We start from the raw sequence: 24463 nt of genomic DNA on the forward strand, positions 1-24463 counted from the left end.
AAGGCTCATTGCACTCATTTTGTGAAAATATTTACTTGGGGAAAATTGGTATTTATTATTATTTGTATGTATTTTTTCTTTTTCAGGGGGTGCACCCCTACTTCCCACAGCTATGGTCACACACCACCAGCCTGACCTCTAGCTGAGCTCTGATTGGTTCTAATAAAGTATAGAGCATCTACATCATCTGTCGTTAGTGTCAGGCAGCCAAACAGATGAGATGCATTAGCATATTCTATTCCTGGGATTCTGGGAAGATGAAGTCTCCTGACACACACACACACACACACACACTGGATGCTCCAGTAATGCAGTAATGATATTTCCACTGAAACCTGGTCAATCTCAAACAGTTAGTCTGATAATAACCCTTCATCCTGGGAAGCCGGGGGGTGATGCGGGTGGCAATGGTTCATGGACACAGTGAGTGTGTGTATGTTTGTGTGTGAGTGCATTATCAAGCTGACTGGACTGTACGCTGCACAAGTGAGAAAACAGACTCCACAGGTAACCCAGGTCATGTGTGTGTGTGTGTGTGTGCGGGGTGGGGGGGCTTACCGTGAGCAGTTGTGTAACGGCTGCAGCACTGAAATGAGACAAGCAGCCAGTCACTGACAGGAAGGGAAACACACGCCGACCCACGATGCAACAGGGCACAAGAGGTCAGGGGTCAGGGTCTGTATTCCCAAAAGCGTCTCAGAGTAGGAGTGATAGTGCAGGATTTTATGGAACTGATCCTGGATCAGCACTTCTACTCTGAGACACTTATTGAATACAGACCCAGGTGTTGTGCACATTAAGAGTCATTACATCATGTGAGTGTGTTTTGTATGAGATGAGATTATTTGGTTACCTGTGGAGTCCCATTCATCAGTTTGGCAGTGGCCTCAGTCTCAATCCTGTTTACAACCCTGCAGTTGTCTCCTTGTTAGTCCCCTATAAAATATGTTCAACTAACTCTTACCCTAGCAAGTTGTTGCATAACAAAACTATATCTAAAGACTAATTGGCCCAGTTTGCTCACTCAACTCCTGATGAATCTCAACCCACAGCAGTGATCTGCTTATTAATTCAATTTCTACGCGCTGATCTCTAGAATTCTATTTCTGTGCTTGGTGAGTCAGGGTTGTCGAAGCTTGTTAGGACACAGCTGCTTCAGCCCAGTCAGCTGTCAGTCACAGGCATAATAAGCCATCACTCTCCAATCACACGCAAGACGGTCTGACGCATCATCAAGCCAGTTGCCAATCAAAGGCCACCCCTACCTGGTCTCCCGGGAGACAAAGAAGAAGCTGTCATCGGGGGCATCGATCAAGTTTGGGCGTCTCTTCCTAATCATGACTCCGCCCCTAGCACTGCCCCTGGTCCCCCCGCCTCCACTGCTACGGCCGTTCTGCTGGGAAGAGCCAATCACAAACAATTACTCCAGAACAAGAAAATCAAATATGAGCACCTCATGATTATCCAATAAAAAAACTGCCATTCTTAATGATGTAATATTGTAGAGTCAACCTTAAATGTCTGTATTTGAAGTCTATGGTTGGTCTACGGGCAGATTGGTATATTGTGATGTGGTCAGCTGACATGTTAAACACCTATCCTGGCGATTTGAGATCTATCATGCGTCTGCAATGTTGTCAGGCAGGAACACCACATATTTAAAGTCCTATGTTTAGCAAAAGAGAAACTGTTACTCACCACTGGTACCGTTGTCTGGCCTGGGTTTTCTACAGAAGGACACAGGAGACAACATGATAGAGATTAGTTGGAGTGTGTGTGTGTGTGTGTGTGTGTGTGTGTGTGTGTGTGTGTGTGTGTGTGTGTGTGTGTGTGTGTGTGTGTGTGTGTGTGTGTGTGTGTGTGTGTGTGTGTGTGTGTGTGTGTGTGTGTGTGTGTGTGTGTGTACCTGGGCGTTTCTCTGGCTCGGCTCTGGTGTGGTGGTGGAAGCTGCGTTTACCCAGAAGGCCATGGGGACCGTGAGGGAGAGAAGAGAGGAGGCTGCGAGGGGGAGGGGCTTGCAGGCCAAGGGTTCGGTGAGAACGGGGGGCGTGTATTGCGGGGCGGGACTCTGGAACACATAGCATCACATGTTTGACCACCCATATTACTCAGTTTTTTTCTATTTGTTGTCATAAGAGAATGTCATTCCTTGGAGACTACTCTTATGTCATACAAACACGTATTTGCTCCATTGTTTAGGCATTGCGTGTGTTACCCAGGAACTGCAGGACGCTGGTCAGGGTGCTCCTCTGGGTGGTCCGGATTCTGGGCGGTCGCCCGACTTGCCCCTCCGACAGCCGCAACATATCTAGACCAATCACCACACAGCAGCTCTACTACTGACCAATCACCAAACAGCGCCAGTGACAGACAAAGCAGCTGTACTATGTCATTCAGTCAAGAATACGGAGAATGTTTCAGACAGAGAAAATATATGAACATTGCTTCATCTACTGGTGCCTGTGGCATGCTGTGTAGTTGTTTTGAATTGGTGAACCTCTAATACAGAATGTATCAGAAAGCTCTGAAACTAACCGTTACCAACTAATAGTAACTGCTAATAAAACTGTAAATACCTGCAGTATGAGTTGAAAGCAGTTTGAAAGTGAAACACTGTGTTAGATGACTTACTGTATGAGATGGTTATGGGTAGATGTAGCAGTGTTAGATGACTTACTGTATGAGGTGGTTATGGGTAGATGTAGTAGCAGCAATTAATGACTTACTGTATGAGGTGGTTATGGGTAGATGTAGCAGCAGTTAGATGACTTACTGTATGAGGTGGTTATGGGTAGATGTAGTAGCAGTTAGATGACTTACTGTATGAGGTGGTTATGGGTAGATGTAGCAGCAGTTAATGACTTACTGTAGGAGATGGTTATGGGTAGATGTAGCAGCAGTTAATGACTTACTGTAGGAGATGGTTATGGGTAGATGTAGTAGCAGTGTGTTAGATGACTTACTGTATGAGGTGGTTATGGGTAGATGTAGCAGCAGTTAGATGACTTACTGTATGAGGTGGTTATGGGTAGATGTAGCAGCAGTGTGTTAGATGACTTACTGTAGGTGGTGGTTATGGGTAGATGTAGTAGCAGCAGTTAGATGACTTACTGTATGAGGTGGTTATGGGTAGATGTAGCAGCAGTTAGATGACTTACTGTAGGTGGTGGTTATGGGTAGATGTAGCAGCAGTTAGATGACTTACTGTAGGTGGTGGTTATGGGTAGATGTAGCAGCAGTTAGATGACTTACTGTATGAGGTGGTTATGGGTAGATGTAGCAGCAGTGTTAGATGACTTACTGTATGAGGTGGTTATGGGTAGATGTAGCAGCAGTTAGATGACTTACTGTATGAGGTGGTTATGGGTAGATGTAGTAGCAGCAGTTAGATGACTTACTGTATGAGGTGGTTATGGGTAGATGTAGCAGCAGTTAGATGACTTACTGTATGAGGTGGTTATGGGTAGATGTAGTAGCAGTGTGTTAGATGACTTACTGTATGAGGTGGTTATGGGTAGATGTAGCAGCAGCAGTTAGATGACTTACTGTATGAGGTGGTTATGGGTAGATGTAGCAGCAGTTAGATGACATACTGTATGAGGTGGTTATGGGTAGATGTAGCAGCAGTTAGATCACTTACTGTATGAGGTGGTTATGGGTAGATGTAGTAGCAGTGTGTTAGATGACTTACTGTATGAGGTGGTTATGGGTAGATGTAGCAGCAGTGTTAGATGACTTACTGTATGAGGTGGTTATGGGTAGATGTAGCAGCAGTTAGATGACTTACTGTATGAGGTGGTTATGGGTAGATGTAGCAGCAGTTAGATGACATACTGTATGAGGTGGTTATGGGTAGATGTAGCAGCAGTTAGATCACTTACTGTATGAGGTGGTTATGGGTAGATGTAGCAGCAGTTAGATGACTTACTGTATGAGGTGGTTATGGGTAGATGTAGCAGCAGTGTTAGATGACTTACTGTATGAGGTGGTTATGGGTAGATGTAGCAGCAGTTAGATGACTTACTGTATGAGGTGGTTATGGGTAGATGTTGCAGCAGTTAGATGATTTACTCTATGAGGTGGTTATGGGTAGATGTAGCAGCAGTTAGATGACTTACTGTATGAGGTGGTTATGGGTAGATGTAGCAGCAGTGTGTTAGATGACTTACTGTAGGTGGTGGTTATGGGCAGATGTAGTAGCAGCAGTTAGATGACTTACTGTATGAGGTGGTTATGGGTAGATGTAGCAGCAGTTAGATGACTTACTGTATGAGGTGGTTATGGGTAGATGTAGCAGCAGTGTTAGATGACTTACTGTATGAGGTGGTTATGGGTAGATGTAGCAGCAGTTAGATGACTTACTGTATGAGGTGGTTATGGGTAGATGTAGTAGCAGCAGTTAGATGATTTACTCTATGAGGTGGTTATGGGTAGATGTAGCAGCAGTTAGATGACTTACTGTATGAGGTGGTTATGGGTAGATGTAGCAGCAGTTAGATGACTTACTGTAGGTGGTGGTTATGGGTAGATGTAGCAGCAGTTAGATGACTTACTGTATGAGGTGGTTATGGGTAGATGTAGCAGCAGTGTTAGATGACTTACTGTATGAGGTGGTTATGGGTAGATGTAGCAGCAGTTAGATGACTTACTGTATGAGGTGGTTATGGGTAGATGTAGTAGCAGCAGTTAGATGATTTACTCTATGAGGTGGTTATGGGTAGATGTAGCAGCAGTTAGATGACTTACTGTATGAGGTGGTTATGGGTAGATGTAGCAGCAGTTAGATTACTTACTGTATGTGGTGGTTATGGGTAGATGTAGCAGCAGTTAGATGACTTACTGTATGAGGTGGTTATGGGTAGATGTAGCAGCAGTGTTAGATGACTTACTGTATGAGGTGGTTATGGGTAGATATAGTAGCAGTTAGATGACTTACTGTATGAGGTGGTTATGGGTAGATGTAGCAGCAGTGCTCACACACTACATTTATAAGCGTAACCCTTACAACATGCACACGGTGAGGGTGTGACTGGGGTGTGATGGAAGCAGGCAGAGAAGGGTGGAGTCCATGCTGCAGTTGGGGTGGGGCTTGTCTGGTCCTCTGACCAATCGGTGAGTGTGGTGGCGTGATGACAGGTACACAGACAAATGAAGCACAAGGACTCAGAGAGGATGGTTTCAGCTGTGACTTTATTACAGTTACCACTGTCACATTCACAGAGAGAGGGATGGAGAGAGGAAGAGAGCGAGACGGAGAAAGATGAAAAGAATGGAGAGAGGAAGAGACGAAGAGAGAGAGACAAAGAGAAGGAATGGCAGAGATGAAGAGCAAGAGACAGAGATAAATACGAGGTAGGAGAAATAGAAGTGAGTCCATATGACTGGAACAGAGGAACATCCTGATATGGGCATGTGAGAGTGGCTTACAGGACGGAATGGGAGCACGTGTGGGGGGGGGGGGGGGGGTCGGCTTGGCAAGACACAAACAGGAAATCAAAAAAAGGAGCTTTAAACTCAGAAAGAAAAGCTGAGAATAGAAGGCTGTGCTCATTTTCATAAAGCCACTACTGCCTGAACTCACCCATTTTACATTCCTCCCTCCCTCCTTGTCATCAGATGAGCTCTAATGAAACTTTTCTCAAATCAATCACGCCGACCACTCGTCTCTCATACACACAATTCCTTGCAGAAAAAGCACACCAAGGCTCATCAATGTAACACGCACTGTACGGTGCAAAATAGAGCTTCTCTTAGTAAAATATGTCTCCTCCACTTCTAACTAACCTTAGCAAATATACGCTGACATTCTGCAACTATCATCTACTCTGGCCCGGAGAATAGGGAGAGCTTACATTATGTGTGTTTGTGTATGGGTGAGCATGTGTAGGACGTGTGTGCGGGGCATGCACGTGTACAAAACCACCCGTTCTGAGAAGTGTTTGGAGAAGAGTGTGTGCTCGTATGGATTTCAAACGGCTCTAGCGGCTGTTCAGTTGATATCGACAAAAACGAACCAAAAACAGACCTAGACAGACGGATGGAACAGATGGTGAAACTCAAAAGTCACGAGGACCGCCAGTCTTTATTGGAAACGGGGGGGGAAATACAAAAAACAGAATAATAATATAATACAATATAACAAAAACAGAGAGAGAAACAGACAGAGGGTGGGAGGAGAGGGGGTGAAAGGGGAGCGTCAAGGTGAAGGAGGGGGCGGTGTGTGTGTGTGTCCGTGTGTGTGTCCATGTGTGTGTGTGTGGAGGCAGAAATTAGGAATTGAAGGAGCTCTTACACGCAGCCTTTATGGCGCCACAGTTAATGGGCACAAAGGGGCGCCGCGCAGCGCGTCGCAGTCTGATGATGTCGCGGCACATGTGGCGTGCCAGCTTGGTGAGGCGGGTTGCCTGCAGCAGGAAGGCCTGCTTTGTCTTCGTGGAGGACTTGGGGCTGCCGCTGTTACGCACCGGCACCATGTGACTGGACTGGCGGGGGCCGTGGCCACGCGACCGAGGCTCCTAGAGGGAGAGAGTGCCAACATGAGTACCTGTTCTGCATGACGGAGAAAAACAACTGTCCTACATTATATATTTATCAGAATGTTCAGTAACATTGATTCAGCAGAATAAGCCCCTGGGGTACAGTAGTTAAAGGTGAGGTCTTACGTTGGGCACAGGGCTGGGTGGGGTCTTCTCCTCGGGCCCCTCCGCTCTGCTTGGCATCTTAAGGCCACCATACTTCTTCCAGTACATCCAGCATGACACACACAGGCGACACTGCATGTTGGGTGGCCCCCACGAGTACCACTGGGCTGATTGTGTCGCTGTACACACACACCACACACACACACACACACACACACACACACACACACACACACACACACACACACACACACACACACACACACACACACACACACACACATTCTGCATGTTAGGACTCATACACCTCATCAAAGCATAATCAATAAACATGATCAATATCTAGTTGATCGATAAGTCATCCTCTTAAACACTCTGATGAGGGATGGAGAGCTGGATGGATGGATGAAGGTCTACTTACAGTAGCAGCTCTCGCAGGCTCGTCCTCCCCCCGCTGCATGGTAGGCTCCAGGCCCCGCCCCATTCACCGTCGCCATCTTCCCATTGGTCACTGAGATCTGGTTAGGGTTGGGCTTATTGCTGCGAAACAAGAGGGAGGTAGATACACAACAAATCTTCAACATGAATCCTCTAACGCTGAAGACACACACTGTCTATGGACATGATGGTGCACCAACACTCACACACACACACACACACACTTAAGACACTCAATCAATAAAACACACACACACTTACTATGTGGGGATGTAAACCTGCTTCAGTTTGCTTTCTGCTTCTGCTGCCTTCAGTCTCTTCTGCTCAGGGAGAAAGCCAGAGAGGAGGGTTAGACTACTAGCCAATAAGACCAGAGGACAGCTTGGCACTGGATGCTGCGGTGTGGCTAACAGCTAGGTTAGCTAGGTTAACTAGGTTAGCTAGCTAGCTAGCAGGAGTGGGTTAGAGATACGGAGACTGACCTGCTGTACGTATCGGTCTGTTGTCTTCCACATGTAATAATACTCTATTATACTGGTCAGAGACTTCCACGGCAGCTAAAGAGAAGGAAAAGGAGAGAGATGGCATTAACGAGCAGGCTGACCAGGGTTATTCTGAAACCTACTCATCAGACGCAAACACACACACAAATAAGATGGCGCCATACTGTATGGCTGCCATCTTGCGAGCTCCAACCCAACTTTGCTATTTAGTGATTATTTTAGCATTTATCCGTACTTTTTTTTTGTTGCACAAAATGACTGACAAGAACATTTGAACATGAGATCGACTGTTACTAATCTACTTCTGGCATCAACTCAGACTCATCTGTTCGTTGTATAATTCTGACCCAATTTTCCCGGCTATCCGAGAGGAAATGCCGGCGACAAAGAAGCAGGAGAGGGGATCCCTAGCAAGATTACGGCAAAGGGAAAACCGGCCACTTCTTCCCTCCATTCTATTGGCCAATGTAGTCTCTTAATAATAAGATGGGTGTTCTCCGATCGCAGATTTTCTACCAACAGGACTCTAGAAACTGCAATATTCTCTGCTTTTCTGATACGTGGCTTTCGGACAAGATAATCCCCTGTGGCTATCCAAATCAAAGTATTTCCCATTCACTGAGCAGACAGGACATTGGATTCAGGGAAGTTAAGAGGGGGAGGGGTATTCCTCTTCATCAACAACAAAAGGTGTGCTGAACTCTCGACCCATTGTTCACCCGTCTTGGAATACCTGATGGTCAAGTGTCAACCTTTTACCTCACAAGAGTTTTCAGCTATTATTGTGACTGCTGTGTATCATATATATTCCAGCTCAGGACAAGAAAAAGAAGCAGGCACTTAAACTGTACGAGGCTATAAACAAGCAGAAAACCATACACCCCGGAGGCTGCTTTCCTTCTACGTCATTAAGACATTTACAGGTCTGCGCGGGACTGATTAATTAATCCCGCTCCCACAGCTTTTCATACCGCACCTGCCCACACCTGCTGGCTTCCTGTCCGACTCCCACCCGCCCACACCTGCTGGCTTCCTGTCCGACTCCCACCCGCCCACACCTGCTGGCTTCCTGTCCGACTCCCACCCGCCCACACCTGCTGGCTTCCTGTCCGACTCCCACCCGCCCACACCTGCTGGCTTCCTGTCCGACTCCCACCCGCCCACACCTGCTGGCTTCCTGTCCGACTCCCACCCGCCCACACCTGCTGGCTCCCTGGCCGACTCCCACCCGCCCACACCTGCTGGCTCCCTGTCCGACTCCCACCCGCCCACACCTGCTGGCTTCCTGTCCGACTCCCACCCGCCCACACCTGCTGGCTTCCTGTCCGACTCCCACCCGCCCACACCTGCTGGCTTCCTGTCCGACTCCCACCCGCCCACACCTGTGGTCCTTCTGTAGCTCAGTTGGTAGATCATGGCGCTTGTAACGCCAGGGTAGTGGGTTCGATCCCCGGGACCACCCATACGTAGAATGTATGCACACATGACTGTAAGTCGCTTTGGATAAAAGCGTCTGCTAAATGGCATATATTATTATTATTATATATATTATTATATTATATTATTACCTGCTGGCTTCCTGTCCGACTCCCACCCACCCACACCTGCTGGCTTCCTTCCAGAGGACAAAATCAGTAAATCAGTAAACCACCTAACTGAGGAACTCAATTTAACCTTACGCAATACCCTAGATGCAGTTGCACCCCTAAAAACTAAAAAAAATTCTTATAAGAAACTAGCTCCTTGGTATACAGAAAATACCCGGGCTCTGAAGCAAGCTTCCAGAAAATTGGAACGGAAATGACGCCACGCCAAACCGGAAGTCTTCCGACGAGCTTGGAAAGACAGTACCGTGCAGTATCGAAGAGCCCTTACTGCTGCTCGATCCTATTTTTCCAACTTAATTGAGGAAAATAAGAACAATCCGAAATTTATTTTTAATACGGTCGCAAAGCTAACTAAAAAGCAGCATTCCCCAAGTGAGGATGGCTTTCATTTCAGCAGTAATAAATTAATGAACTTCTTTGAGGAAAAGATCATTATTATTAGAAAGCAAATTACGGACTCCTCTCTAAATCTGCATATTCCTTCAAAGCTCAGTTGTCCTGAGTCTGCACAACTCTGCCAGCACCTAGGATCAAGAGAGACACTCAAGTGTTTTAGTACTATATCTCTTGACACAATGATGAAAATAATCATGGCCTCTAAACCTTCAAGATGCATACTGGACCATATTCCAACTAAACTACTGAAAGAGCTGCTTCCTGTGCTTGGCCCTCCTATGTTGAACATAATAAACGGCTCTCTATCCACTGGATGTGTACCAAACTCACTAAAAGTGGCAGTAATAAAGCCTCTCTTGAAAAAGCCAAACCTTGACCCAGAAAATATAAAAAACTAATCGGCCTATTTCGAATCTTCCATTCCTCAATTTTATTTTAGAAAAGGCGTTGGCGCAGCAACTCACTGCCTTCCTGAAGACAAACAATGTATATGAAATGCTTCAGTCTGGTTTTAGACCCCATCAAAGCACTGAGACTGCACTTGTGAAGGTGGTAAATTACCTTTTAATGGTATCAGACCGAGGCTCTGCATCTGTCTCGTGCTCCTAGACCTTAGTGCTGCTTTTGATATCATCGATCACCACATTCTTTTGGAGAGATTGGAAACCCAAATTGGTCTACACGGACAAGTTCTGGCCTGGTTTAGATCTTATCTGTCGGAAAGATATCAGTTTGTCTCTGTGAATGGTTTGGCCTCTGACAAATCAACTGTACATTTCGGTGTTCCTCAAGGTTCCGTTTTAGGACCACTATTGTTTTCACTATATATTTTACCTCTTGGGAATGTCATTCGAAAACATAATATTAACTAATAATATTATTAACTGGAACATGGTGAAGCCCCAAAATTGCCCTCGCTAGAAGCCTGTGTTTCAGACATAAGGAAGTGGATGGCTGCAAACTTTCTATTTTTAAACTCCGACAAAACAGAGATGCTTGTTCTAGGTCCCAAGAAACAAAGAGATCTTCTGTTGAATCTGACAATTAATCTTAATGGTTGTACAGTCGTCTCAAATAAAACTGTGAAAGACCTCGGCGTTACTCTGGACCCTGATCTCTCTTTTGACGAACATATCAAGACTGTTTCAAGGACAGCTTTTCCATCTACGTAACATTGCAAAAATCTGAAGCTTTCTGTCCAAAAATGATGCAGAAAAATGAATCCATGCTTTTGTCACGTCAAGTTTATTGCAATGCTATACTTTCCGGCTACCCGGATAAAGCACTAAATAAACTTCAGTTAGTCCTAAATACGGCTGCTAGAACCAATTTTTAAAAATCATATTACTCCAGTGCTAGCTTCCCTACACTGGCTTCCTGTCAAGGCAAGGGCTGATTTCAAGGTTTTACTGTTAACCTACAAAGCATTACATGGGCTTGCTCCTACCTATCTCTCTGATTTGGTCCTGCCGTACATACCTACACGTACGCTACGGTCACAAGACACAGGCCTCCTAATTGTCCCTAGAATTTCTAAGCAAACAGCTGGAGGCAGGACTTTCTCCTATAGAGCTCCATTTGTATGGAATGGTCTACTTACCAATGTGAGAGACGCAGACTCCGTCTCAACCTTTAAGTCTTTACTGAAGACTCATCTCTTCAGTGGGTCATATGATTGAGTGTAGTCTGGCCCGGGAGTGTGAAGGTGAACGGAAAGGCTCTGGAGCAACGAACCGCCCTTGCTGTCTCTGCCTGGCCGGTTCCCCTCTTTCCACTGGGATTCTCTGCCTCTAACCCTATTACAGTGGCTGAGTCACTGGCTTACTGGTGCTCTTTCATGCCGTCCCTGGGAGGGGTGCGTCACTTGAGTGGGCTGAGTCACTGATGTGATCTTCCTGTCTGGGTTGGCGCCCACCCCTTGGGTTGTGCCGTGGCCGAGATCTTTGTGGGCTATACTCGGCCTTGTCTCAGGATGGTAAGTTGGTGGTTGAAGATATCACTCTAGTGGTGTGGGGGCTGTGCTTTGGCAAAGTGGGTGGGGTTATATCCTTCCTGTTTGGCCCTGTCCGGGGGTATCATCGGATGGGGCCACAGTGTCTCCTGACCCCTCCTGTCTCAGCCTCAAGTATTTATGCTGCAGTAGTTTGTGTCGGTGGGCTTGGGTCAGTTTGTTATATCTGGAGTACTTCTCCTGCCTTATCCGGTGTCCTGTGTGAATGTAAATATGCTCATTCTAATTCTCTCTTTCTCGGAGGAGCTGAGCCCTAGGACCATGCCTCAGGACTACCTGGCACGATGACTCCTTGCTGTCCCAAGTCCACCTGGCTGTGCTGCTGCTCCAGTTTCAACTGACCGCGGCTATGGAATCCTGACCTGTTCACCGGATGTGCTACCTGTCCCAGACCTATTATTTGACCATGCTGGTCATTTATGAACATTTGAACATCTTGGCCATGTTCTGTTATAATCTCCACCCGGCACAGCCAGAAGAGGACTGGCCACCCCTCATATCCTGGTTCCTCTCTAGGTTTCGTCCTAGGTTTTGGCCTTTCTAGGGAGTTTTTCCTAGCCAACATGCTTCAACACCTGCATTGCTTGCTGTTTGGGGTTTTAGGCTGGGTTTCTGTACAGCACTTTGAGATATCAGCTGATGTACGAAGGGCTATATAAATAAACTTGATTTTGAAGGCTAAAAGAACTGGTCGTCTAGTGCGTTCGGAACAGAGAATTAAAGGGGCAGGTTTCTGGGCATGGAAGGATAGATTCAAGGCATAATGTACAGACAAGGGTATGGTAGGATGTGAGTACAGTGGAGGTAAGCCTAGGCATTGAGTGATGATGACAGAGGTTGTCTCTAGAAGCACCATTTAAACCAGGTGCGGTCACCGCATGTGTGGGGGGTGGAACAACAGGCATATTGAGCAGGACTGGAGGCTCTACGGTGAAATAAGACAAAGATTACTAACCAAAACAGCAATAGACAAGGCATATTGACATTAGGGAGAGGCATGTGTAACCGAGTAATCATAGGGTCCAGTGAGTAGCTCGGCGAGCTGGAGGCACGGAGATTCAGACAGCTAGCAGGCCGGGGCTAGAAGCAGGCTTGCAGATGGGCCTCGGGGACGTCGCAACGGGATGGGCCTGTTGAAACCCCCTCGGAAGGTTACGCCGGCAGACCAGTCATGATGGATCGGCAGGGCTCCGTGTCGGCAGCAAAGGGTCCAGGCCAATTGGCAAAAGAGGTATTGAAGCCCAGGAATCCTTGATAGATCTATTCGGCTAGCCGGGAGATGGGCATAGATTTGAGGCTTGTGCTTGCTTCGGGACAGAGACGTTAGCCAGGAGTAGCCACTCGGACAGCAGCTAGCTAACTGCGATGATCCAGAGTAAAGGTTCAGAGCTTACGGTAGGAATCTGGAGATATGGTGGAGGAAAGCAGTCCGATATGCTCTGGGTTGATGTCACGCTGTGCAGGCTGGCAGGACTTGACCTGGCTGAAGCTGGCAGATGTCCCAGTTAACGGTGATGGCTAACTAGCAGTGGCTAACTGACAACTAGCTGGCTAGCTTGAACGGGGTTACGGTTCTAAAGTATATAAAATAGCAGATCCATATAGCTTTGGGTTGCAGGAGGGTATGTTCAGTCCGTAGATGGAATTTTTGTAAATAAAAAATATATACGAAGAAAGAAATGTATTATACAGTTGAAGTCGGAAGTTTACATACACTTAGGTTGGATTCATTAAAACTCGTTTTTCAACCACTCCACAAATGTATTGTTGTTAACAAACTATAGTTTTGGCAAGTCGGTTAGGACATCTACTTTGTGCATGAAACAAGTAATTTTTCCAACAATTGTTTACAGACAGATTATATAACTTATAACTCACTGTATCACAATTCCAGTGGGTCAGAAGTTTGCATACACTAAGTTGACTGTGCCTTTAAACAGCTCGGAAAATTCCAGAAAATGATGTCATGGCTTTAGAAGCTTCTGATAGGCTAATTGACATAATTTGAGTCAATTGGAGGTGTACCTGTGGATGGATTTCAAGGCCTACCTTCTAACTCAGTGCCTCTTTGCTTGACATCATGGGAATTTCTAAAGAAATCAGCCAAGACCGCCACAAGGCACCAAAATTGTAGACCTCCACAAGTCTGGTTCATCCTTGGGAGCAATGCCAAACGTTAATCTGTACAAACAATAGTACGCAAGTATAAACACCATGGGACCACGCAGCCGTCATACTGCTCAGGAAGGAAACGCGTTCTCTCTCCTAGAGATGAATGCACTTTGGTGCAAAAAGTGCAAATCAATCCCAGAACAACAGCAAAGGACTTTGTGAAGATGCTGGAGGAAACAGGTACAAAAGTATTTTTATCCACATAACCTGAAAGGCCGCTCAGGAAGGAAGAAGCCACTGCTCCAAAACCGCAATAAAAAAGCCGGACTACGGTTTGCAACTGCACATGGGGACAGAAACTTTACTTTTTGGAGAAATGTCCTCTGGTCTGATGAAACAAAAATAGAACTGTTTGACCATCTTGACCATCGATGTGTTTGGAGGAAAAAGGGGGATGCTTGCAAGCCGAAGAACACCATCCCAACCGTGAAGCACGGGGGTGGCAGCATCATGTTGTGGGGGTGCTTTGCTGCAGGAGGGACTGGTGCACTTCACAAAATAGATGGCTTCATGAGGTAGGAAAATTATATGGGTATATTGAAGCAACATCTCAAGACATCAGTCAGGAAGTTAAAGCTTGGTCACAAATGGGTCTTCCAAATGGACAATGACCCCAAGCATACTTCCAAAGTTTTGACAAAATGGCTTAAGGACAACAAAGTCAAGGTATTGGAGTGGCCATCACAAAGCCCTGACCTCAATCCTATAGAAAATTTGTGGGCAGAACTGAAAAGGCGTGTGCGAGCAAGGAGGCCTATAAACCTGACTCAGTTACACCAGCTCTGTCAGGAGGGATGGGCCAAAATTCACACAACTTGTTGTGGGAAGCTTGCGGAAGGGAAGGCTACCCGAAAGGTTTGACCCACGTTAAACAAATTAAAGGCAATGCTACCAAATACTAATTGAGTGCATGTAAACTTCTGACCGACTGGGAATGTGATGAAAGCTTAAATTAACCGCTCTCTCTACTATTATTCTAACATTTCACATTCTTAAAATAAAGTGGTGATCCTAACTGACCTAAGACAGACAGGGAACTTTTACCAGGATTAAATGTCAGGAATTGTGAAAAACAGATTAAATGTATTTGGCTAAGGTGTATGTAAACTTCCAACTTCAACTGTACAAGGGACGGGGCAAGAAAATCGAAACATCCCACTGCTACGCCATCTTGGATTACCAAGTACTTGGCGGTCTGGTGAAGTACACTTCCAAGGAAGGGCTTTGTAATGGAGATGCAATATGGCAGTCGTGCCAACATATCTCATCAGCCAAATTGTGGTTGAAAACATTTTTGGGAGATGCGATGGATCATTGGGGATCATTCAATATTCCCTTTATTTTGTTATTCAGTGAAATCATCCCATATGAAGAGTCAACTCATTTAATTAAAGTTCAATTCGTAACTAAATAGTTAAAAAATATATATATTGGAAGGATTTAATAATTTTCAATTATGTCTACTTATGATGAGGTAAAAGGTTTATGTTTGTCACGCCCTGATCTTAGAGAGCCGTTTTATTTCTCTATTTGGTTAGGTCAGGGTGTGATGTGGGGTGGGCATTCTATGTTTTGTTTTTCTAGAATTTTGTATTTCCATGTTTTGGCCAGGTATGGTTCTCAATCATGGACAGCTGTCTATCGTTGTCTCTGATTGGGAGCCATACTTAGGTAGCTCCTTTCCCTCCTTTCTTTGTGGCACATAGCCCTTAAGCTTCACAGTTGTTTATTGTTTTTGTCGGCGTTTGGTCCTCTTCATTTGACGGCCGTGACAAAGTTTCGGTCTCCCTGTGATATGGTAAATATATCCTATGCAAAATACATTTAAATGGTATTAGTATTAATTTGCATGTATTTCTGTTAAATCCCATATATTCCCGTTAATTCCCATGGAAAGTTTCCATCTCTGAATATTCCCCAAAATGTGCAACCCTACCTCTGCCACACTGACCCTCAACACATGGGCCCCACACGGGTGTGTGCTTAATCCCCTCCTGTACTCCCTGTTCACCCACGACTGCGTGGCCATGCACGACTCAAACATCAACATCAAGTTTGCTGACGACACGACGGTTGTACACGACGGTGGTAGGCCTGATCACCGGCGACGATGAGACAGCCTACAGGAAGGTCAGTGACCTGGCAGTGTGTACATATCGTAAGAGTGGGGGTGCTAACCCCAGTGTCCCAAAAAAAAATCCCAATCTGGCTCTAATACCATCATGGCCACCGAATCATCCCCAGTTTCCAATTGGCTCATTCGTCCCCCCTTCTCTCCCCTTTAACTATACCCCAGGTTGTTGCTGTAAAATAAGAATGTGTTCTCAGTCAACTTACCTGGTAAAATAAGGATAAAAAAAATAAAAGTGTGGTGCCAATACATCAACGTCTCCCTCAACGTCAGCAAGACATAATATCTGATCATCGACTACAGGAAACGGGGAGCAAGCACGCCCCCTATCCACATCAACGGGGCTGCAGTGGAGACGGGTCAATAAGCTTCAAGTTCCTCTGTGTCCAAATCACTAAGACAGTGTTTCCCACATTCGGTCCTCGGGACCCCAAGGGGAGCACATTTAGTGTTTTGCCCGAGCACTACACAGTTGATTAAAAAGATCAAACCTTTATTGAATAGTTGATTTGAATCATGTGTAGCGCTAGGTCAGAAACCAAAACAACGCTTGGGGTCCCGAGGATTGAGTTTGGGAAACCCTGCACTACCTATCTACCTCCATCACTCCAGTATCCCTGTCCCTTCCCCCTATACACATCTACCTCCATCACTCCAGTATCCCTGTCCCTTCCCCCTATACATATCTACCTCCATCACTCCAGTATCCCTGTCACCTTACCCCTATACATATCTACCTCCATCACTCCAGTATCCCTGTCACCTTATCCCTATACATATCTACCTCCAGTATCCCCGTCACCTTACCCCTATACATATCTACCTCCATCACTCCAGTATCCCTGTCACCTTATTCCTATACATATCTACCTCCATCACTCCAGTATCCCTGTCTCCTTCCCCCTATACATATCTACCTCCATCACTCCAGTATCCCTGTCACCTTATCCCTATACATATCTACCTCCATCACTCCAGTATCCCTGTCACCTTATCCATACATATCTACCTCCATCTCCTTCCAGTATCCCTGTCTCCTTCCCCCATCACTCCAGTATCCCTGTCTCCTTCCCCCTATACATATCTACCTCCATCACTCCAGTATCCCTGTCTCCTTCCCCCTATACATATCTACCTCCATCACTCCAGTATCCCTGTCCCCTTATCCCTATACATACCTACCTCCATCACTCCAATATCCCTGTCACCTTCCCCCTATACATATCTACCTCCATCACTCCAGTATCCCTGTCACCTTATCCCTATACATATCTACCTCCATCACTCCAGTATCCCTGTCACCTTATCCCTATACATATCTACCTCCATCACTCCAGTATCCCTGTCTCCTTACCCCTATACATATCTACCTCCATCACTCCAGTATCCCTGTCTCCTTCCCCCTATACATATCTACCTCCATCACTCCAGTATCCCCGTCACCTTATCCCTATACATATCTACCTCCATCACTCCAGTATCCCCGTCACCTTATCCCTATACATATCTACCTCCATCACTCCAGTATCCCCGTCACCTTATCCCTATACACATCTACCTCCATCACTCCAGTATCCCCGTCACCTTATCCCTATACACATCTACCTCCATCACTCCAGTATCCCTGTCCCCTTATCCCTATACACATCTACCTCCATCACTCCAGTATCCCTGTCACCTTACCCCTATACATATCTACCTCCATCACTCCAGTATCCCTGTCACCTTCCCCCTATACATATCTACCTCCATCACTCCAGTATCCCTGTCACCTAACATACACATCTACCTCCATCACTCCAGTATCCCTGTCACCTTACCCCTATACATATCTACCTCCATCACTCCAGTATTCCTGTCTCCTTCCCCCTATACATATCTACCTCCATCACTCCAGTATCCCTGTCACCTTATTCCTATACATATCTACCTCCATCACTCCAGTATCCCTGTCTCCTTCCCCCATCACTCCAGTATCCCTGTCTCCTTCCCCCTATACATATCTACCTCCATCACTCCAGTATCCCTGTCTCCTTATCCCTATACACATCTACCTCCATCACTCCAGTATCCCCGTCACCTTATCCCTATACACATCTACCTCCATCACTCCAGTATCCCTGTCCCCTTATCCCTATACACATCTACCTCCATCACTCCAGTATCCCTGTCACCTTACCCCTATACATATCTACCTCCATCACTCCAGTATCCCTGTCACCTTCCCCCTATACATATCTACCTCCATCACTCCAGTATCCCTGTCACCTAACATACACATCTACCTCCATCACTCCAGTATCCCTGTCTCCTTCCCCCATCACTCCAGTATCCCTGTCTCCTTCCCCCTATACATATCTACCTCCATCACTCCAGTATCCCTGTCTCCTTCCCCCTATACATATCTACCTCCATCACTCCAGTATCCCTGTCTCCTTCCCCCTATACATATCTACCTCCATCACTCCAGTATCCCTGTCCCCTTATCCCTATACATATCTACCTCCATCACTCCAGTATCCCTGTCACCTTCCCCCTATACATATCTACCTCCATCACTCCAGTATCCCTGTCCCCTTATCCCTATACATACCTACCTCCATCACTCCAGTATCCCTGTCTCCTTCCCCCTATACATATCTACCTCCATCACTCCAGTATCCCTGTCCCCTTATCCCTATACATACCTACCTCCATCACTCCAGTATCCCTGTCTCCTTCCCCATCACTAGTACATATCTACCTCCATCACTCCAGTATCCCTGTCACCTTATCCCTATACATATCTACCTCCATCACTCCAGTATCCCTGTCACCTTATCCCTATACATATCTACCTCCATCACTCCAGTATCCCTGTCTCCTTACCCCTATACATATCTACCTCCATCACTCCAGTATCCCTGTCTCCTTCCCCCTATACATATCTACCTCCATCACTCCAGTATCCCCGTCACCTTCTCCCTATACATATCTACCTCCATCACTCCAGTATCCCTGTCACCTTATCCCTATACATATCTACCTCCATCACTCCAGTATCCCCGTCACCTTATCCCTATACACATCTACCTCCATCACTCCAGTATCCCCGTCACCTTATCCCTATACACATCTACCTCCATCACTCCAGTATCCCCGTCACCTTATCCCTATACACATCTACCTCCATCACTCCAGTATCCCTGTCCCCTTATCCCTATACACATCTACCTCCATCACTCCAGTATCCCTGTCACCTTCCCCCTATACATATCTACCTCCATCACTCCAGTATCCCTGTCACCTAACATACACATCTACCTCCATCACTCCAGTATCCCTGTCCATCACATATCTGTCCCCTTACCTCCAGTATCCCTGTCACCTTACCCCTATACATATCTACCTCCATCACTCCAGTATTCCCTGTCTCCTTATCCCCCCTATACATATCTACCTCCATCACTCCAGTATCCCTGTCACCTAACATACATATCTACCTCCATCACTCCAGTATCCCTGTCACCTAACATACATATCTACCTCCATCCAGTATCTCCAGTATCCCTGTCACCTAACATACATATCTACCTCCATCACTCCAGTATCCCTGTCACCTTACCCCTATACATATCTACCTCCATCACTCCAGTATCCCTGTCACCTTATTCCTATACATATCTACCTCCATCACTCCAGTATCCCTGTCTCCTTCCCCCATCACTCCAGTATCCCTGTCTCCTTCCCCCTATACATATCTACCTCCATCACTCCAGTATCCCTGTCTCCTTCCCCCTATACATATCTACCTCCATCACTCCAGTATCCCTGTCTCCTTATCCCTATACATATCTACCTCCATCACTCCAGTATCCCTGTCTCCTTATCCCTATACATATCTACCTCCATCACTCCAGTATCCCTGTCACCTTCCCCCTATACATATCTACCTCCATCACTCCAGTATCCCTGTCTCCTTATCCCTATACATATCTACCTCCATCACTCCAGTATCCCTGTCTCCTTATCCCTATACATATCTACCTCCATCACTCCAGTATCCCTGTCACCTTCCCCCTATACATATCTACCTCCATCACTCCAGTATCCCTGTCACCTTCCCCCTATACATATCTACCTCCATCACTTCAGTATCTCTGTCCTCTTACCCCTATACATATCTACCTCCATCACTCCAGTATCCCTGTCACCTTCCCCCTATACATATCTACCTCCATCACTCCAGTATCCCTGTCACCTTCCCCCTATACATATCTACCTCCATCACTCCAGTATCCCTGTCACCTTCCCCCTATACATATCTACCTCCATCACTCCAGTATCCCTGTCTCCTTATCCCTATACATATCTACCTCCATCACTCCAGTATCCGTGCACTCTGTAAATAAGGTATTGGAACTGACCCTGTATATAGCCTCTTCCTTTCTCCTGTGTTTTTGTTCTACCATACTTTAGTATTTTATAGTACTACTGGTATTGGTTACTGCACTGTTGCGAACGAGCAAGCAACAAAGGCATTTCACTGTACATGTGACATTAAAAACAATGTACACACTGAGACTGTGACTTACGAAGTCTTGTCTTATGTCGTTGAAGTCCTTCCCGTATTTTTCCAGAGCCTCTTCAAACATGGCTGCCTCCGAGGCGCTCCACTCCTCCATCTCGTCCCGACACAGCACCGGCCCACCGGACGGCACCAACACACTCAACGCACTGGACAGGTTGTAACCATGACGATGCAGCGTGTCCATCGCGTGGAACTACACACGGGGACACACGCAGGCAGATAGAAAGTTAGAGGAGGTTACATCCTTAGACAAACAGTCAGACTCGGGACAATACAAAAGTGTGTGTGTGTGTCTATCACCAGTGTGATGTCTCGTGAGGCGGCGGCTGCACTCGCATGTAGACTGGGCTGTCTGACCGAACTGCTACAGTCCAGCGCCCTGGCAAACGTCCCCACCGCCCTACAAGCACACAGTTTTAATGTCAGGGCTAGAGATCAAGGGTCTTCGGTACGGAAAAATGAACCGAGAGGTCAGGGATAAGAGGTTAAAGGTCGTACCGTGCCACCACCAGGAACTGGTCTATCTGTTTGCTGGAGAGAGGACAGTCAGGATCCCATAGCTTCTCTTCTAGCTTTGATTGGTCACGTTCATCTGAGTCACCTACGAAGAGATACAGTCAGTCAGAGGGGGTGGGGGGGGTGTGGGTGTGTGTGTGTGTGTGTGTGTGTGTGTGTGTGTGTGTGTGTGTGTGTGTGTGTGTGTGCCTACCCTCCTGTAGCATGTCAGGTACGTCAGCCTGAAAGCGTGGTCCCACTCTGATCTCTCCTTTATCAGCCAACAGTGTCTTCTGGGTAGGGTCATAGACCAGCGAGTAGAAGAACATATCCTATGGAAAACACACATGTTTTTACAATACACACACACACACACAAAGCTGACACATGAGAATGGTATGGGAGGCATTTTATTGGCAGGTGTGGACCTACCAACACCTACACACAACCCCTCTTACCTCTTTGTCCAGGTAGGAGAGAACAGCTTCCGTCTCATTCAACAATGCCACACTACACTTCCCCCTAAAAGAGAGAGACGGGGGGGGGGGTGAGCACTGTTGTCTGTGGTACACAGTTTAATGGCTGGGTGAGTGTGCATCCTGGGGTACTGCCTGTTACAGCAGGGGGGATTGTGTGTGTGTGTGTGTGGGGGGGCACAATGACTGTATAACCGTGTCACCGACGGTTACCGTCATGAAAATAAAATGATCAGTTCCAGGCATTACTATGAGCCGTCCTCCCCTCAGCAGCCTCCCCTGATACAGAGCATTCAGAAAGTATTCAGACCCCTTGACATTTTCCACATTTTGTTACGTTACAGCATTTTTCTAAAATTGATAAAATTGTTTTTCTTCGTTATCAATCTACACACAATACCCCATAATGACAAAGAAAAAACTGGTTATCATTTTTTGTCAATTTATATGGAATAAAAATACAAATAAAAACAAATATCACATAAGTATTCAGACTGTTTACTCAGTACTTTGTTGAAACATTTTTGGCAGCGATTACAGCCTCGAGTCTTGGGTATGACACTACAAGCTTGGCACACCTGCATTTGGTGACTTTCTCACATTCTTCTCTGCAGATCTTCTCAAGCTGTCAGGTTGGATGGGGAGTGTTGTTATTTTCATGTCTCTCCAGAGATGGTCGACCGGGGTCAAGTCCGGGCTCTGGCTGGGCCACTCAAGGACATTCAGAGACCTGTCCCGAAGCCACTCCTGCGTTGTCTTGGCTGTGTGCTCAGGGTTATTGTTCTGTTGGAAAGTGAACCTGCATCCCACTCTACGGTCCTGAACGCTATGGAGAAGGTTTTCATCATGGATCTCTCTGTACTTTGTTCTGTTCATCTTTCCCTTGATCCTGACTAGTCTCCCAGTCCCTGCTGTTGAAACACATCCCCACAGCATGATCCAGCTACCACCATGCTTCACCGTAGGGATGGTTCCAGATTTCCTCCAGACGTGACTCTTAGCATTCATGGCAAAGAGTTCAATCTTGGGTTCATCAGACCAACTAATCTGGTTTCTCATGGTCTGAGAGTCTTTAGGTGCCTTTTGGCAAACTCCAAGCGGGCTGTCATGTGCCTTTTACTGAGGAGTGGCTTCTGTCTGGCGATTCTGCCATAAAGGCCTGATTGTTGGAGCGCTGCAGAGGTTGTCCTCCTTCTGGAAGGTTCTCCCATCTCCACAGAGCAATTCTAGAGCTCTGTCAGAGTGACCATCGGGTTCTTGGTCACCGCCCTTCTCCCCCGATTGCTGAGTTTGTCCGGGGCGGCCAGCTCTGGGAAGAGTCTCGGGGGTTCCAAACTTCTTCCATTTAAGGATGATGGAGGCCACTGTGTTCTTGGGGACCTTCAAAGCTGCAGGCATGTTTTGTTACCCTTCCACATATCTGTGCCTAAAAACAATCCTGTCTCGGAGCTCTACATACAATTCCTTCAACTTCCTGGCTTGGTTTTTGCTCCGACATGCACTGTCAACTGTGGGACCTTATATTAGACAGGCGTGTGCCTTTCCAAATCCTGTCCAATCAATTGAATTTACCACAGGTGGATTCCAATCAAGTTGTAGAAACAGCTCAAGGATGATGAATGGGAACAGGATGCACCTGAGATCAATTTCTAGTACATGTAGTCAGGAGCAGAGTAGAGGAGATGTGCTTCTTTTAAACCTGTATTCCTTAAATGGGGAAACTGACACATTCGTTTGCGATATTACAACAACAAAGAAGTCACTTGACACGCGCGACTGAAGAGCACAAAATGTACAGCATTTTTTGGGGGGGACCATGCTGACGTCTCCTCAGCTCAGCAACAAAAACAATGGTGGTGGGGCGGCCGTGGCACTGTTTTCCGCCTACTGTGGGTTCAATCTTTAAATATACATATATACACACACTGAGCCCGACATAGGGAATAGTGTGTGATTTCAAATTTGCACCATATACAGTTGAAGTCGAAAGTTTACATACACCTTAGCCAAATACATTTAAACTCAGTTTTTCACAATTCCTGACATTTAATCCTAGTAAGAATTCCCTGTCTTGGGTCAGTTAGGATCACCACTTTATTTTAACAATGTGAAATGTCTGAATAATAGTAGAGAATGATTTATTTCAGCTTTTATTTCTTTCATCACGTTCCCAATGGGTCAGAAGTTTACATACACTCAATTAGTATTTGTAGCATTGCCTTTAAATTGGTTAACTTGGGTCAAACGTTTTGAGTAGCCTTCCACAAGCTTCCCACAATAAGTTGGGTGAATTTTGGCCCATTCATCCTGACAGAGCTGGTGTTACTTAATCAGGTTTGTAGGCCTCCTTGCTCACACAAGCTTTTTCAGTTCTGCACACATTTTTTCTATAGGATTGAGGTCAGGGCTTTGTGATGGCCACTCCAATACCTTGACTGTGTTGTCCTTAAGCCATTTTGCCAAAACATTGGAAGTATGCTTTGGGGTCATTGCCCATTTGGAAGACCAAGCTTTAACTTCCTGACTGATGTCTTGAGATGTTGCTTCAATAGATGCACATAATTTTCCTTCCTCATGAAGCCATCTATTTTGGGAAGTGCACCAATCTCTCCTTTAGCAAACACCCCCACAACAAGATGCTACCTCCCCCGTGCTTCACGGTTGGGATGGTGTTCTTCGGCTTGCAAACCCCCCCCCCCCCCACTTTTTCCTCCAAACATAATGATGGTCATTATGGTCCAACAGTTCTATTTTTGTTTCATCGGGTAAAAGTAACATTTTTGTCCCCATGTCCAGTTGCAAACCGTAGTCTGTATTTTTTATGGTGGTTTTGGAGCAGTGGCTACTTCCTTCCTGAGCGACCTTTCAGGTTATGTCAATATAGGACTTGTTTTACTGTGGATATAGATACTTTTGTACTTGTTTCCTCCAGCATCTTCACAAGGTCCTTTGCTGTTGTTCTGGGATTGATTTTTACTTTTCGCACCAAAGTACGTTCATCTCTAGGAGACAGAGCGCATCTC

At 46.1% G+C, this 24463-nt stretch overlaps 1 protein-coding gene across 3 annotated transcripts in view; it reads right to left on the reverse strand.

Moving 5' to 3' along the window:
- The window catches only part of LOC124048142 (metastasis-associated protein MTA3-like), a 37331-nt gene that overhangs the window by 2410 nt on the left and 10458 nt on the right, over positions 1–24463 (reverse strand). Inside the window, exons 5-19 of one of the 3 annotated variants that reach the window (XM_046368614.1) lie at positions 21423–21486; positions 21179–21296; positions 20968–21070; positions 20770–20869; positions 20474–20662; positions 7562–7636; positions 7341–7399; positions 7063–7181; positions 6663–6820; positions 6293–6515; positions 2216–2308; positions 1907–2068; positions 1699–1727; positions 1266–1396; positions 559–586 (exon numbers count right to left, since the gene is read on the reverse strand). In XM_046368614.1, the coding sequence (XP_046224570.1) occupies positions 559–586; positions 1266–1396; positions 1699–1727; positions 1907–2068; positions 2216–2308; positions 6293–6515; positions 6663–6820; positions 7063–7181; positions 7341–7399; positions 7562–7636; positions 20474–20662; positions 20770–20869; positions 20968–21070; positions 21179–21296; positions 21423–21486 (1651 nt within the window). The remainder of the gene's footprint in view (positions 1–558; positions 587–1265; positions 1397–1698; positions 1728–1906; positions 2069–2215; positions 2309–6292; positions 6516–6662; positions 6821–7062; positions 7182–7340; positions 7400–7561; positions 7637–20473; positions 20663–20769; positions 20870–20967; positions 21071–21178; positions 21297–21422; positions 21487–24463) is intronic. The other 2 variants (XM_046368612.1, XM_046368611.1) reach the window with 2 other exon arrangements.

The sequence above is a fragment of the Oncorhynchus gorbuscha genome, linkage group LG11 (assembly GCF_021184085.1).
Source record: "Oncorhynchus gorbuscha isolate QuinsamMale2020 ecotype Even-year linkage group LG11, OgorEven_v1.0, whole genome shotgun sequence".
Taxonomy (NCBI): domain Eukaryota; kingdom Metazoa; phylum Chordata; class Actinopteri; order Salmoniformes; family Salmonidae; genus Oncorhynchus; species Oncorhynchus gorbuscha.